We start from the raw sequence: 16,367 nt of genomic DNA, 5'->3' as shown, positions 1-16,367 counted from the left end.
TGGAACATTTGCTACCTTGCATTACTGCCCTCTGCAGTCAGCAGAAATGTGTCTCTCATCAGCCCTCATGCTCGTATGGGTCCCAGTCTGATAGAACAAGTGATACGAACAATACTGTCTGAGGAAAACACTCCACACTCTTTGACAGTGTTCTAAAACAACGCAAAGTCCCTTTAACCACACAGGTGTCACTGCAAACGCCCAGGCTGCAAATGTACAAGCTGCACTTCATATACTGCCATCACATTTTAAAGGATAATATCTAATCAAACCTCTGATGTAGATCTAATAAAATCCTTTCCCTACAGAGACATAACTGCTGTCTTCTGCATTATGGTAAAGTAAACCTTTCTCAACCATGGCACGAGTAAAAAAGTCTTTTTGATGTAACAATTTATGCTCCCTTGTTCTCCCAAAAAAGTCAGACTAGCCTACCTTCAGTTTTTACCTTTCTGATCTCATTTAACCACTTCACAATTCTCATACAGTTCCCTAGCCACACAGCACAGTTTGTGGTAGAGATTTGCTGCAGATACATCTGTACATGCTAACCAATTCTGATTTAGAAATGTCAGTGTGTAAAAAAAAAAAAAAAAAGGGATTATCTGGATTTATTTTGAGGAAAAAATGCCAATCATGACACAATCAATCAAACCTTAGTTTCAAAAATCCACTCACAAAGATCCATCTGGCTCATATTAATATACATAAAACGAATACCTCGGTAATGCTTCTAACAAATAATCCAGTACCCCCAACGCTTTGCAAGGCATGCAGGGAACATAGTGAACATTTATCTTCACACTGTAGCCTGCTCATTGCTGGCAGCACATTTGTACTTAATATTAGTTCACTCTCCTCTTGGATTACATTCCTGTCTCCTGTCTGTGCAACACTTACAAACTTCACTTAACAGCTCAGACATAGGATTGAATATATTACTATAGCCTATGTTTATATCTTTTATAATACTATATATAGCCTTATGTTCCTGTGGGGTTGGGATTAGTGTGTCGTGTGACTTTTCTTTATGGTCTTTTTATGTAATATCTCAATTATATTCCCACTGGGACTTTAAGTGTGTTGATGGTACACACAGATACTCAGTGGTGAGTTTATGGCGACCTTATCGCACTTAATGGTATTTGTTTTAATCTCCTGAGGCATCACCATAACATTCTTACAGGCCCTTTAACGCTGCACTATGTCTGCGGTGCTCAATAGTGAGTTGACCTTATCGCACTTTATGGCATTTTATTTTTATGTCCTGTAACAGCCTGTCACTGGTGAGGGGGGGTGGGGGTGGGGGGGTGTTTGACTGGTTTAAGTGGTCTCAAAACGGATAGTCTGATGTCTCAAACACAACACCGGGGTATTATGGCCATTATGTAACGCAATTTACGGAATACCCCACAGGCCACTTAAACGGATAACGATATTTTGTAACAATTCCAGTAATCTGCTCGCCTTGCATAACGGCTGGGCCCTGGATGCGCTGCGAGGACAGATGCGCAGGCTGGTATATTGGTAATGGATTGTAAACACGGGCTGCCTATAGGCCTCGGCTGCCTCAGATATTATTCTGATGGAGAAGAGCCACCTTCTCTCCCCGCCACCTGCAGAATGCGCAAGTCTATAACAGCCCACTGCAGCCCCGTAGCCTCTTGATTTATTGCACTGCACAAAACAGATAGCAGTGGGCTTTAGCAGAAATCTTTGCATATTTATGCAGTGACAACGCCGACAGGCAGAAAACCAGCTTGTCGTTGAAAAGGCACTGAAAAAAAAATATGCACAGTGGCCTAGAAATAAATAACAGACGATGACAGCCCTTCGTATCGATTTAGATGAAGATGCACAGCAGAAATTCAGTCATTTCCCTCAAAGGGTACTTACCTCCAGCGTTCGTATCTCTTTTTGTGTCAAGTCGTTGGATGTGGCACATTTGGTCCGTAAACCCTCCAAACTAGAAATGCTTATGTCTATCATATTTTGCACCAACTCGCACTGCTGCAAGGCTTTCTGCAAACTCAGATGCTGCTCCTCGCTTTTTGTCATCTCCTCGTTCATAGTTTAGCGAGCACTGGTCGTTATTTTCCCTTTGCACTTTAAGAAAATAAATAAATACAAACAAGAAGAAGAAGAAGAAGAGGAAGGGGGAAAAAAATAAGAATTCAGAAAAGAAACGTGGAGAAGCCCACGGAGCAGAGCAACCTGCAAAACGCCATGAAACGAGATGTTGTAGGTTTACAGACGGGGTTTGAGCCGTGAGAGAGTCGACTCCATTGCAACAACAGTCCTCGTAGTTCCTGCTGTTTCACCAAGGTGTCTCTGGTTCTAGGCTAAATCAAACACAATATGAAGATACCGAGCGGGACTACACGGTTTGCCAAAGCATCCATTGGGTGCCCCCTTCGTTTCAAATGGATGGGTTTTTTTTTTTAAAAAAAAAAAGAGAGAGAAAAGCTGTTCAGCGCATCGTAAGCAGACGTATCGGAGGGGAAGCCTGGTTGGTTTTAAAGGTGCTGATGTGTGGATTGGATGCAGGTACTCCCTGTCTCCCGTGGCAGCAGCTGCATCCCGGTTCGCTCCCACCACACCGACATGTTTCCTGTCAATCAAACCCACAGCAACAGCATCGCATCGCCCAGGCACCGCCGTGAGGAGCAGCTCTCGCGAGATTAGCGCTAAAGTGCAGTTAGTGGGCTCACTGCTTTATCCCGTCTCCAGGCCTGGGTGAGGAGCAGAACTAACACTTTTTACACGTTTGGTGGAGAGACCGGGTGGGTGGAGGGGCTCATCATTATTACTACACACACCTAGATGTATACACTCACATAACATGCAAGACACCTACACACATACAGTCTACACTGGACCTGCAGCCCACACACACACCTCTAGCTGTACAGTGATTTTATGTTAGTTTCCCTGTTTTAAAACGTTATCATCAAAGTATTTAAAACTCTAGTTTTGGAGAGGTGTGTGATTTCTGATCATTATCTGTATGACTGTTTTTATTTGTTCTTCTGTCCTCAGGTCTGTCTTGCAAAACAGATCTATACTATCTGAATAAAGATGATATACAACAGATTTGATTTGATTAAAACCAGTACTCACAGCAAATAATAATTAAAAAAAAAAAAAAAAGAAAAAAACTCAAAGCAGTTTGATTGAAATTAGGTCCCAACCAGTCAGGATGCTTTGAAGGTGTCCCAAGATAAACCTAAGGGGTCACTAGATGATTAAGGAGGTAAGAAATAAAGGTATATATTTCTGTTAGATAAAATTCTGTTCATTTTTCTAACTTTTATTTTTGTGTTTTGCTACTTTCTTTTGAAATACTGGAGACTTTCACCACTTCAGGTCACAAACCAACAACTTCATTTTGAGGGGTCACAAGCTAAAGAGGGTGGTCACTACTGCTATGCATCAGTATTGGGTGATACATGCTAATCATTTTCTTAAGAAATATGTGCATACATTGCACTTTTGGCATATACATAGACATAAGCATATTTGATTGTCATCACTGTACATATTAAGTCACCTGAGAAGTTGTTTGTGCAAGTTTTGAATTAGACACTGGTTGGGGTTGATCAAAGGTAACACACCAAGTCAAAACAAACTCTCTGACTATGAGGCCCTTAGGTTACGGTTTTTGATTATCGCCTTGAACTGACATTTTAACACGATTTTAAGTGAATTGCAGTTTTAAAAAGGTCATATTGGTGTGAAGTGGAGTGAAGTTCATTTAACTCCCACACTCTCGGACACTGTTGTTGTGCAATTTCATTTCATTTCATTTTTATTTTTTTATTTCTTAAACTGTGAAATTTTTCTATTACTGTGAATTTTCTATATTTATATTACTTTAGCCTATATCTATATATTCTATTTTATTCTAAATTATTCTTATTGTATTTCTATACTTTACTTTCTGTAACTGGCTTGCACTGGGACCAGAGTAACCCATTTCGTTTCACCTCATGTTCACATGTGTTGAAATGACAATAAAGCTCCTTGAATCCTTGAATCCTTGAAAGAAAGGAATGAGTAGGCTCGAGCTGATTCTTAGTTTAATCATTTTAGTTTTATCAGTATTGTATCAGATGTTTTCCAGAATGCATTTGTTCCAGAAATGTGTTCACACATGTGTTCACATTGTGTGTGCATGCACTGTATAGACATTTTTTTTAAGTGTAAATGTATGACATTTTTATGACACACACTTTTTACAGTGGGCATTCATATTACCCAAACCCCGCCCATAGGAGCTGACAGAGGGATGCGATTGGTTGTACGCCGTGACGTTTGACGCACGTTTTGTTGTGGAGCGCGCCAACACAGCAGCCAGCATCCAGAGTGGTAGTGCTTAAAACTATAGAGAAATAACTGTTAACCTAGCTTGGAGCTAAATAAACAGTTGACCGGACTCATGGCTTCTACAAATAAAGCGGCGTTACAGACCAGAAATTTACCATGGTGAGTTGATAATCGCTGATTATCACAGACAGGTTGATAGTTAGTGACAGCTAGCTAACCTGCCTACTATGGATAAAAGCTATCAGCTAGCCGCAACATGTCTCCTCTATGAACTAATGTTAGCTATTATGGTATTTACAGACAACGTTAGATATTCCTCACACTTGTGTTATGAATATGTCAGTCTGGAGCCACGTGAGCGTCTCTCTAATAAAAGTGTAATTAATGCATCCACTTGTCGCTACCTGAACCATCTGGCTAATCAGAAATGCTACAGCTTCTACTGTGAAACGATATTAAAGTTAACATTTTATTTAATATATTGGTGCATGATGTAAACATATACATGCCGAATTGAAAAGTGGCACCCAACAACTTGAGGTCATTACGATTAGTCAAACTTTATTGTTAGTGAACCCAAACCTATGGGTAAGATGTATTATAATGGACAAATTTACATTAAGTCTCTTCTGTAGTTTACACCAGTACGCTGAAAATGATACTTGTCGGGGTTAAAAAGTTGCTAAGACGTTATATTGTTAATTGTATAACGCACATTACTTACAGTTACTACTCCAAGCGTCGCAAGCTTATGCAATTTATTATTTATTTATTGGAAGTATTTATTATTGATGATATGATTGTGTTCCAGGGTTGAAAAATACAGACCACAGACTCTGGATGATCTGATTTCACACAAAGATATTCTAAGCACCAGTAAGTATGTGGACTGGCAGAATAAATATATATTTATCAGACAACTGCTGTCCCATTTATTTTACTGTTTTATCACATTTATTGCTTGAAGCACCCAAATAGTACGTAAATATACATTAAAAAGTTGTTGTTGACTCTTGTCTGTGTTGTTTATTGTCATTGTGTTGCAAGTTACATTAATAATTAACAGTACCAAAGCCACAGCTTTCACAATTTTCACAAAGGGTTGTAAATTACTAGTACAATTATAAAAGGACAATGTCATATTCACACTCATAATCTTTGTTTTTTCCTCTTTTCAGTCCAGAGGTTCATCAGCGAGGACAAGCTTCCCCATCTCTTGTTCTATGGCCCCCCTGGAACAGGCAAAACCTCCACCATTCTTGCCTGTGCCAGGCAGCTGTACAAAGACAAAGAGTTCAACTCCATGGTGCTGGAGGTACGCTGCAACTCTTCATTATACAAGCTTTTGATCTACTGGGGTCTGAGGGCTTCCACTTCTCCTTACACCTGCCATGTTCAGCAGTTTAAGGATGAAACCTTGTGGCTCTCAGACGTGATATTGAGATCTGTCTAATTGTTTTGTAGCTAAATGCATCAGATGATAGAGGTATTGATGTGGTGCGAGGTCCTATTCTGAGTTTTGCCAGCACCCGGACCATCTTCAAGTAAGACTGAAAATACATCTACATCACGTGCCTTCTACTCACAAATTAATGTTCTTAATGTTCATTCTTTTTATCTTTATTTAAACTGCTACCTTTCTGTCTGTCCCTCTTGTCCTCCAGGAAGGGCTTCAAGTTGGTGATACTGGACGAGGCTGATGCCATGACCCAGGATGCCCAGAATGCATTGCGGCGAGGTAAGCCATCTGTTTGGCCGGGCATCGCCCACTGTGAGCCACACGGCTCATTGAGCAGCCAGACAATTTGGCTGTTGGTGAATTACAGGCTATCTGCTTGTTACACCCTGATATTCATTTTAAAAACCAGTGCCTATCAGTCGATCTGGTTTTAACTATTAACTGAGTTTAACTGGGACGTTTTGTCTTTGAGTAATTCATGTAACATCTGTTTTTCTTGTCACATAAGCTTGTGTGATCATGGAGCAATTTTGCAGCTGTAAGTGGAGACATGGATAGAAAAAAGTACATTGTGCGTTGCGCTTTAACCAAGTGCAATTGTATTAAAATAGTGTTTGGACTCATCTACTTCAGGATCAGAGGTCAAAGAATTTTTAGGGCAATTTGTGGCAGATTTAGCAAAATCAAGGAATATTAGAAGTCAAACATTAATTATCCTCTCTCTCTCTCTCTCTCTCTCTCTCTCTCTCTCTTCCTCTTCTTTCTCTGTCTCAGTGATTGAGAAGTTCACAGAAAACACTAGATTCTGTCTGATCTGCAACTACCTGTCCAAGATCATCCCGGCCCTGCAGTCTCGCTGCACCAGGTTTCGCTTCGGCCCGCTGTCCCCGGACCAGATGATCCCCCGCCTGGAGCATGTGATCCAGCAGGAGAGGTGTGAAATATGTGAATGTTTCTACTCTGTTCAAGTTATAACAATCTGAGGTAGAAGGGTTTTTAAGGAGCTGTGTGTTGTGTCTGTCTTTTTAACGTCACTAAATTATTCCTACATTTATTTTGATATGTGTTATTGTGGCAGTATTGACATAACTCCAGATGGAATGAAGGCCATTGTGACCTTATCATCAGGTGATATGAGAAGATCACTCAACATACTGCAGGTACGACCAAAAGCTCATCAGGATCACTTTGCCTCGTCGATGTTTTCTTGAAATGTTAGTGTTTTCATTTATATTGTGTTTTAAAACAGTGGGAAAAACTGGACTAACTGTACTCCACCTCTGTGATTTCAGAGCACCAGTATGGCGTATGGGAAGGTCACAGAGGACACAGTTTACACCTGCACAGGTCACCCACTCCGCTCAGACATAGCCAACATCCTCGACTGGTCTCTCAACAAAGACTTCACCACAGCATACAAACGTATCCCTCACCCTGCCACGTACATCTTTACATCAGTATTTCATATTCAAGTATTTTACCCAGCAGCCTTTTCCATCTTCTGAAATGTGAACCAGTGCCTGCAGAAAAAAACTGCCTCCATCACATTAATAAATATTACCCATGATTTGCATGATTTAATATGAAGTTTTCAGATTTGACTGGCTCAGCTTTTTAAAATGTAAAACCTCAGACCCTCACCAACACTAGTTCAGCTTGAGCTCTTGAATATCTTTAACAACATCCTAACAGAAATCCTTCAGCTGAAGACTTTGAAAGGTTTGGCTCTGCACGATATCCTCACTGAGATTCATCTGCTCATACACAGAGGTAAGGTAGTGGAAACATGTTGAAAAAAACAGATGCTATGTTAGTGTTTTCAGTGCATTAACCAAATAAAATGTCTCCTATAAAAAACAGCTAGTGGTTGGTATAATCTGTGCTTAATGTACTGTTGAGCTCCCACTGCTGCTTAAGGAGGGTTCAGGTATATAATATGCCTGCTTTAGCAGTTGCATGTCTTTTTAATACAAGAGCCCCGATTGTAAGTGTGTGTCAGTGTCTGGTGATGACCTTTTGCAACCTCAAAGCCTTTCAGCAGTTTTGCACTGGGCAAATATTCAATTTATTTTTCTTTTTTTCCCCCTTCCAGTGGACTTTCCTCCAGCTATTCGGATTGGTCTGCTCATCAAGTTGGCCGACGTAGAGTAAGTGAGATGCCTAATTCTTCCTATCACCAACAAGCATTGGCTTGAAAACGGTCAGGTTGACATCATGATGTTATCTGGATGTTTTTGTTTTTATGCTGATTATGTATTATCTCGTCAGACACCGGCTCGCCTCAGGAACAGATGAGAAGATCCAGCTGAGCTCCATGGTCGCAGCTTTCCAGGCAGTGAGAGACCTCGTGGCCAGTGAGGCCTCCTAGATACAGTAACTGCTTTACCCCACAACAAAAATCTGTCTCTTAAATGCTAACCAGAGCCATGTGAAGAGAAAAAATTTCAATGACGCATTACTGGCCACATTCACTCTAGTTTGTACCACAGTGAAAAACAAGGGTGCCATCCAGAACTCTGTAACCCCTCTAAAAGAGAGATTGGTCTTTTATCTCTTGCTGCTTTTGTCAATGTAACCACAACCTTTTAAACAGTTTGGCCAAAATCCTGCTGCATCCAAGATCCTTTCTATAAGGCTGTATAATTTTCACTTGTTTATTTCTCTCCCTGTGGCTGTGGTGTGCAGTGTTTGTTTGTTTTTGGAAGAAAACAGATGTCCTTAGGTGTCCACTGCGTGATTGCCCACCACTGCTCCACAGCCTGAATGTACAGTGCGGCAGATGTCTCCGACACAGATGCTAGCAGCTATCTGAGTCACTCCCATCTGCATGCAAACTGAGCAAAATGGAAGGCAGTTGATTTGTAGCGCCAGCACCAAAAACCATCCATCCTGTGGGCTCTCGGTTAAAATATAGACAGAAAATCTAATTACCAGGATCAATGCACAGTCACTGTAAGAATAATAACTCTTGGACATGTAAATGTTTGAATCTGTTTAATAAAACTATTTCCTATAAGTCCACTTTTTCTTATATTAACAATTAATATGTGCAGGTACAGTAGTGGTGCATGTGCTATTTTACGATAATAAACACAGGAATTAGAAATGCATATACATTTGATATTTACACAATAAATTATAAGTACAAAATTGTGATATTCAAGTCACGTAAGCATGTGAACATCGAGTTTATGCATTGTATTACAGTATTAGTGCAATAAATGAAATCTTTTATCCATCTAAAGTAGATGACGTTAAGAAGTGCTTCCTGTGCTAAATCAAGCTGTGAAAACATCTCTTACTCAGCAAACAAAGTCATTTTTATCATGTGACGGTGTTTAGCAATCAGTTGCTGTAAATGCCAGTTGCATTGTTTGTCTATTTTAATTCGTGTCCATATATTCACCCTTCCCACTCCTCTTCCTCTGAGGAGCAGCATGTCCTGAGGCGTTCAGGGATGTTTCTGTAGGTGAGGTACTCCAGGATCCTCTTGGGGAGGGGCAGTGGCTCCATCTGGTGTGTGGAGACCGAATGGCGCAGGATGGATCGGCACAGGTGGCACAGGCTGGGGACCGTCCTGGGCGCCCTCCAGAATCTCACATGGCCGTCTCTGGTTCTGACAGGAGAGAGGGGAAACGTACATAGTTAGTGTTACAGTTGCATAGGGACAAAGAGAGCTGCAACTTACGACAACAAGCAAACCAGAAACCACAGAGGGCCTTACTGTTTAATAATAAGGTCCACCTCTGTAGGAATCCTATCCATAATATTGTCACACACTTAAAATAACAATGTCAGTGGCAAAAACCAGCACTTCAGTGGACGTACTTTTACACAGACAATTGTCCATTGGATTACATTACACCTGCTGTTCATGGTTGCCCGAGTACACTGTTCAATACTGCACTGAACACAAAGGACGTGTTCTCATCAATCATTTACACTCCAAACCATGGGAAAATAAGACCCCAGTTCAAAAACATCCTGATCAATAAGAGTAACCACAAGCTACATAAAATGTGATAAACACTTGAGGATTTTTACCCTGTGGCGACCACTCCCCCTTGTGGATGGTAGTTGCAGCAGAGTCCATTAGAGTCTCGGTCTGCTTTGGTCTGCATCACCATCCCTTTCTTTCCCGGCTCCCAGATCCGAAGAGCTCTGCTAACAGAAAACGCCTGTCTGAAATCACTGTGTCCGGAGCAAGAAACATTTAAATGACGATGTGATAAACAGTTTACAAGATTTCTGAGATAAATCACACACCTGTCGTCAGTCACAATCGCCAAGTGCAAACCGTTGGGTGAGAATTGTATTGCTGAGATTTGGTTTTGCCCGTAATCTTCAAAGTAGTCACTGTGGATAAAAGAAACAGGTGCTAAGTAGCCACAGTCAGTTCATATCTTGAAAACTAAATTTCACACTATACATTGAAACTACAGTATTCCAGGTATTCACCAAACATTTGAAAGTGAAAAGTGAATGTGAACCTACACCAAAGTGGCCAGTTTCTCTGCTGTGTACGGGTCCCAGAGGTCGATCCACCAACTGGAGCCGCTGAAGGCTGCAGTGGCGAGCAGTGCCCCATCAGGAGAGAAGTCACAGGAAGACAGGAGGTACAAGGTCTTGCGAGTCCCTCCTGTCAGGTTTCTGATGAATGTATACGACCGTAGACTCCACAGACACACCATCTGACGAGGGTAAAATGATGAATGGTTAATGAGTCTTTATACCTTGCTGCGAGGGTTATTTTTAATGTCAAAATAACCAAGGCTCAGTCTTACCCTGCCCTCTGATCATTATTGCAACACCAGAAGATTGTAGTGAGTTATATTTACAGTGAAGTCAGTGAATGTCAACAGGACAGGGTGGAACACGCAGCAAATCATTTAAAGTGTGGTTGTTACCCTAAGGTCTGTTATTACACAATGTAATGCTGTCTGCTGCTCTCTGCAAATGAGAACATGTCAGGTTAACAGTTAGACAGGAGTGGGAAGAGCTCCCCAGTGCTCCAAATGTCTCCGAACGAAAAAGAACAAAGAATCAGTCAAAATCAGTCTTACAACAACTAAACACAAGAGTACATGAAGCTAACCAGATCACTGCATGTTAAGGAGCCACAGACTGGGCCAAACACTCTGCCAAGAAAACTCTGCGCTGGAGAGAAATGTCTTTAAAGCTATATGCAACTTAAATCCATGTGGACCTTCAGTTTCATCCTCAAAACCCACAAGTAACTGTAAAAAATTTTAACGCAGATACAATCTTCCAAAAGTATTCACCATCAAAGGAAATGCTGCCCTCATGATCAGAGAAACTAGCTTGTGACTACAGGCTTGTGAAAGCTGAAATTCTCCACTAATAACTAAGATCTAACTAAGATCAGTAAGGAAAACCTGTAAGAGGGAGAGTTAAACACAAAAAAATACTCTGCCTTTAGTTAATATTCATTCCAGTGTCCTTGAAAAATAAACTTTACTCGGGATTATGTGAAATCACAACGTTGTGCAAATGGAGTGAGTGTCCCATTCTCCTGAACTGAGATGATGAATATTTGCCCTTTATTCACAAATATGGACACTGGTGGAAAATGTCAATAATTCACTGATTTGACACAGAACTGACTGAAAAATATTTCTTACATCTATGCAGGGAATCTTGGTTTAAAATGATCAGGGAGGAGGATAAAATGGAGCTTTGTTCTGTCAGATTTCAGACAGCTCAGAGATTTTGAACTGAAAAAGCACATAAAAACACACACATGCACAAAACAAATACATCAAATAAAGTCCTTTAGATTTGCTTATGATGCAAATTTCTGTGTCTATCACTCACTCTGTCAAATCTGCCGACAGATGCAATCATGCTGCAGTCTGACGACACGCAGCAGCAGCTGATCCAGTCTTTGTGGCCAGAGAGCACCTGCACCTTTTTACCTACAGACAGAATACAGAGTGTAACTGAACTGAATGAGATAGAAAAAAAACTAAATAATATCAGTTCCTGAAGTGGTGGAGACTGTGACTCCCATATGTGTAAAAATGAACATTTGTTTGCTTTAACCTCTTACACTCGAACAGAAGGTTTAGTTCTGCTGGACTGCACAGTGATAAAACACAGAGGCGAAGTGATGAATGTTATTTAAAAACCTTACAGTAAATTGCACAGTTCGCTGAAGCAAACCATGAGTCTAGACCGATTTCCACTGTTCTAGACGACCGCTGGACGACCAAGTACTGATTCTTCTCTCCAAACTTCTCACATGGTTTCATTTCAATAAATGTTCAAATCCAATATCTCACCAAAAATCAAAGATTAAAAGAGCAAAAAGTGAAAACAGATTTGTGAATCAGAACTTTGTTTTTTCTCCTGTTCTCTCCCATTAATCATCTGCCGACCCCTCAGATTTATCAGGTGACTGCTCCACCTGCAGCAGCTAGTCAGAGGGACCAAACCAGTACTTTTACTTTAATCCTTTAACCACATTTTGCTGCTAATACTTGTGCACTTTTAATTAAGTAGGAATTTTCGTGCAGGACTTTTACTTGTAATGAAGTATTTTTACACTGATGTATTGGTGCTTTTACTTAAGTAAAGGATCTGAATACTACCACCACTGGTCTTCAGTAATATCCGCCTGAATGTAAACAGCTGCTATTTCTTTTAACTATTTGCATTGTGATAAAAGTAAACAGTAGAGTCATATCAGCACTGGTTGTTTGTGAACACCACTTGAACTGATGTTATCACAAAAGGAGGTGAAGGCATAATTTAGAATTGAAAACTTGAAAGACTCGGGTGTGGGCTACTTGAACTGCGCACACCTTTGTGAGCCAGGTCCCAGATCCTCAAGGTTTTGTCTCGAGAAGACGATATGAGCGTGAGCGTCCCATTCCGAGGGAAGACCAGGTCCCTCACAACTCCTTCGTGGCCATGGAGATCAAACACAGCATCGCCTAAAGGGGCATGAAAAGCAATTTAAATTCTGAGTTTGTCTCTGAACGCAGCAGATAACATCCTCAGCAGCAGGAATTAAAAGATTGTACCTGTTAACACATTCCAGATTTTGATCACCCCGTTCTCCAAGCCTGTGGCCAGAAGCAGGCTGTTGTTCCCTTTTGATGATGTTTTGGCCGGCTGTGCCACCGCAGCTGATTTCGGTCTTGGTCCGAAGGCGAGGCCCCACACTGGGTGACCACAGCTGAAGCTCTTGTCACCTCGGTCGGTTTCTCCATTCTGACTGTCTCTGTGGGTGAGAAGAGCAGCAAGTATGTGGATAGCCGTAAAAACACTCATGTAGGCGGTGTGAAGCTGAAGTTGGTGATTAAATGATGCTGCCTTTAAGTGCTGTTGGAAATGTTAAAATCACAGTTACAACAGATGTAAACCCCTCACCAGTGAGGTTAGTACAATCTAATTTTCTGGTTTTAATCTCTTTAAATTAGATGGAAAAACAGACAGAGCTAATAAAAACCCTTTCATATGAGTCACTGAATGTTGCATCTGCTGCCTCCACACTGTTTGTTTTTCCAACTTTCACTTTCCCCATGGGCTGGTGTGTAAACACAGAGGGTGGTTATAAAACCAAAGCTCCAACAGAAATTAATCCATAGGATTTGAAAAATGTCCCATATTGAAAGTTGGCATTAAATGTAACAGAGATTCTTCAGCTTGTTTACTCATTCTTTGCTCACGTAAACTGGGAAACTTATCCTCTTTAAACTGTAATTTAACACTGGGGCGTGGAACAATTTTGAATATTTTGTTAAAGTAAAACAAACATTTCAAACAAACCACCCACCTGATGAACAAAGGGAGCAGAGTGGAAAAAGAAAATCCTTTCACTTGCACCTGACCTCTGTTTCTAGTAAAACTGCACACCTGGATAATCAACATGAGATGTTCAGGGACAGATGGTATGGAAGTATTCAATATTAAAATTAATAATTATGTGAATAAATCAATTCAAAAATATCTCATACAGCTATACGAATTGTCCAATAATCTAATAATTATTTAAAACTCTGCTCACAGTAGAGACATGTTATTTTATCCTGCTTCTTTTCACAACAGCAGAGTTTATTGCTGCGCATTTTATCTCATTCCAGCTGTTTTGTTTTTCTTCCGTTTCTTTCCAAAGTCTGTTTCTATTGCACAGTGACATTTTTGCCGAGTGACCGGTTTGATTTCATAATACCAATTTTCATCACCATGTTTATGATGGTCAAATAAACTGGACAGTTACATGGCTGACTGGTCCTCCTTCACTCGTTTTGACACAAACCAGAACGTACGAGTGGCGCTTGAACGCATCTTGCATGGATTCAATGTACAGGTAGTTAACACCTACTCGGAGTCGAGGGGCCAGGCGACCACCCAGACGATGCCGTGTCCCATCGACCAGGCGAACCAGGCTCCGTCCGGGGAGAAGTCGACGCTCCAGGTCTCGCATCCCGCTCGGCCGACCAGGGACGGAGGGCGCCTGGTCTTCAGCTCCAGGATAAGAGCTGGGTCTGACGCTGGAGAAGGACGGAAAGGCAACATTAATTCAGAGCTGACAGATTCATCGCTTCGCTGCCTCTTAACAGCAGCTCGTTTCGCCCATGATTATCTAACCGAGTCTGCCTCGGCTCGGTCGGACGTTTTCTCCGGAGGGTTAACGTTACCTACCGACCGCTGCCTGGTAACGGCAGGGTTGCGATGACAACACAAATAATCCCACACAAAATCACTTACATGTCGGTAGCAGCTCCGCGTTGTTTTCCGTGGAGCACATCGTTTTCCTTTTTCACATTCTTCGCTTTATCGCCCACTTCCTGGATTCGTCCTCGCTCTTTGACGCCAACCTGCCATTTAACCGAGGGCAGGACACGCTCTTTATGTCCGCACACAGCTGGGGCGTCCTTTCTTCCTGTGATACAGCGCCTGCAATGAGAAAAATGTACGAGTCGGAAACAAAATGTTCAACTGATTTCCTGATGTCTGACTCACTTTGTACCATTGGCCACGATGTTTCCCAACGTCGTCACGTTTTTCTCTCATTACGTAACCTCCCTCAGCCTTAACCACACCCCCCGCATTAAATTATAATACATTTTAATCCCTTTGGTTTCTACTGTTGATAAACGCATGTGGTATGAGACCACGTGTTCTCAATGTTACTCAGTGCTGTCATTATTTTTAAAACACTATGTCGTCTTTGCTTGTTGAAATTAAGAATATCATTTTACATTCTGCCAATATCTCAGTATAAAACAATACAAAAAATGCTAAAGACTAAAATGTCAGGGTGAACTGTGTGTTAAATAATTCCCAAAACATATTGTATAGAGTTACCATATCACTGATTGATTTGACTGATTTATATCTCCAATTCCCTGACTTTGAAAACCAAAAGCCAAGCCATGTCTTGGTGTAATCTCAGACTCAGAATGAATATTTAACAGCTATGTCAAACCAGTTACAAGGGCTGCAAGCTGCCATTTTGAAAACATAGCGTGAATGAGCAGATTCATGTCCAAGCATGTCCAAGCTTCTGTTTCCAGCGGGTCAGATGAGTGTAACAGTCCTTTCTCAGGCCTCTGCCTTTAACCCCAGGACTGAAAAGTTAATAAATATTCCCCACTGCCTTTAAATGGACTTTGAGCTCTTGTTATGTTACTCATTGCACTTACATCTGGATCTCCTTTCAATGTGTTAATGCATTAGGAAAGCACTTTGATTTGCTTTTGTGTATGAAATGTGCTTTAAACAACATTTGCCTTGTATTTTTTTCTTAAAAAAAACTTTTAAGTGTCTTTAACTGACAGTAAAATGCTGCATACCTTTTGACAAATTATTCTATTACTACTACTGTTAAAATATATATTTCCATTTGATGTAACAGGGCATATTGTCTTTGAATATTTCACTCGATAAAGCATTATCTACTTTAAGTGATGTCATTCATTTAAAACATTATTTTAGTCATCTTACCAAATTATCAGTGAATCTGCAGTTTCTAAATAAATCATTTGATCTATAAAAATGACCTTTCCAACTCCATTTCCACTTTACTACAACTTCAAACAAATGACAAGCTGGGACGAGGACTGCTTTGGTATTTTTGCATGAAAACTGACGTAAAAGATTAATAAACTCATTCAACGATCATAGTAATTGCTTATGATGTGCTAGGTAAGTGTAGGTTTATGACTCCATTCTTACATGCAGATTGTCAGTGATTTTACTTTTAGGTCATATCACCAATCCCTGGTTTAAATATTTCCCAGAGTCATACTGAAAAGTATAATGATATTTCACTTTCACCTGACCTCATATAAACTTGGCTGGATTAAAGTTATTGTAAGGAGGTGAGAAAACTGAGTTTTGCTTGGTGTTGCACATGAGATGAATGACACATTGACTGAACCACATTTTTGAAATGAGTCCAGTGTAGAGTTGCATTCTAGCCTGGGATAGTCAGAGTTAATCTGTAAACGTTATGTCCACAATACAGGGCGGAGGCGTGGAGGCGTACCTCCTTATCATAGATACTCGTAATCTATGAATAAGGAGGAAGTTATGGATCCTAAAAGATATT

At 40.7% G+C, this 16,367-nt stretch overlaps 3 protein-coding genes across 7 annotated transcripts in view; 1 reads left to right on the top strand and 2 right to left on the bottom strand.

Annotated features, from left to right (window-relative positions):
• ksr2 (kinase suppressor of ras 2) overlaps positions 1-3,144 on the bottom strand; it is a 101,493-nt gene extending 98,349 nt beyond the window's left edge. For all 3 annotated transcript variants that reach the window (XM_018705066.2, XM_018704908.2, XM_018705135.2), the window contains exon 1: positions 1,897-3,144. In XM_018705066.2, coding sequence (XP_018560582.1) covers positions 1,897-2,070 — 174 coding nt within the window. In that variant the 5' untranslated portion in view covers positions 2,071-3,144. The remainder of the gene's footprint in view (positions 1-1,896) is intronic.
• A 1,171-nt stretch (positions 3,145-4,315) lies between these two features.
• Positions 4,316-8,801, top strand: rfc5 (replication factor C (activator 1) 5). Its single transcript, XM_018704805.2, has 11 exons — positions 4,316-4,485; positions 5,138-5,202; positions 5,505-5,641; positions 5,791-5,870; positions 5,991-6,064; positions 6,560-6,719; positions 6,864-6,945; positions 7,078-7,207; positions 7,478-7,555; positions 7,878-7,932; positions 8,054-8,801. The coding sequence occupies exons 1-11, from the start codon at positions 4,439-4,441 to the stop codon at positions 8,151-8,153; spliced, it is 1,008 nt and encodes a 335-aa protein (XP_018560321.1). The 5' UTR covers positions 4,316-4,438; the 3' UTR covers positions 8,154-8,801.
• Positions 8,765-14,795, bottom strand: wsb2 (WD repeat and SOCS box containing 2). 3 transcript variants are annotated; one of them, XM_018704707.1, is made up of 10 exons: positions 14,522-14,795; positions 14,136-14,304; positions 13,587-13,666; positions 12,832-13,031; positions 12,610-12,741; positions 11,621-11,721; positions 10,280-10,476; positions 10,052-10,141; positions 9,830-9,949; positions 8,765-9,401 (listed from the first exon to the last, which is right to left on the bottom strand). In XM_018704707.1, exons 2-10 carry the CDS (start codon positions 14,235-14,237, stop codon positions 9,188-9,190), a joined length of 1,236 nt encoding a protein of 411 aa, XP_018560223.1. In that variant the 5' UTR covers positions 14,238-14,304; positions 14,522-14,795; the 3' UTR covers positions 8,765-9,187. The 3 variants fall into 3 exon arrangements, with proteins under 3 accessions (XP_018560223.1, XP_018560077.1, XP_018560143.1); XM_018704561.2 differs by lacking the exon at positions 13,587-13,666 and having other exon boundaries at positions 14,522-14,791; XM_018704627.1 differs by lacking the exon at positions 13,587-13,666 and having other exon boundaries at positions 9,830-9,946; positions 14,522-14,790.
• Between the last annotated feature and the right edge of the window lie 1,572 nt (positions 14,796-16,367).

Source organism: Lates calcarifer, linkage group LG13 (assembly GCF_001640805.2).
Source record: "Lates calcarifer isolate ASB-BC8 linkage group LG13, TLL_Latcal_v3, whole genome shotgun sequence".
NCBI lineage: Eukaryota > Metazoa > Chordata > Actinopteri > Centropomidae > Lates > Lates calcarifer.
The sequence above is the reverse complement of the archived record's forward strand: the minus strand, read 5'-3'. Positions and strand labels throughout refer to the sequence as shown.

What these genes read in the sequence shown, in the direction of transcription:
- rfc5 (XM_018704805.2), top strand. Translation starts at nt 4,439, where the DNA reads ATGGCTTCTACAAATAAAGCGGCGTTACAGACCAGAAATTTACCATG. An exon ending in CAGACCAGAAATTTACCATG is followed by an intron (nt 4,486 to 5,137) that starts GTGAGTTGATAA and finishes ATTGTGTTCCAG; the next exon opens with GGTTGAAAAATACAGACCAC. An exon ending in TCAACTCCATGGTGCTGGAG is followed by an intron (nt 5,642 to 5,790) that starts GTACGCTGCAAC and finishes ATTGTTTTGTAG; the next exon opens with CTAAATGCATCAGATGATAG.
- wsb2 (XM_018704561.2), bottom strand. Translation starts at nt 14,561, where the DNA reads ATGTGCTCCACGGAAAACAACGCGGAGCTGCTACCGACAT. An exon ending in CTGTCGGCAGATTTGACAGA is followed by an intron (nt 10,477 to 11,620) that starts GTGAGTGATAGA and finishes TACCCTCGTCAG; the next exon opens with ATGGTGTGTCTGTGGAGTCT. An exon ending in GCGATTGTGACTGACGACAG is followed by an intron (nt 9,950 to 10,051) that starts GTGTGTGATTTA and finishes GTTTTCTGTTAG; the next exon opens with CAGAGCTCTTCGGATCTGGG.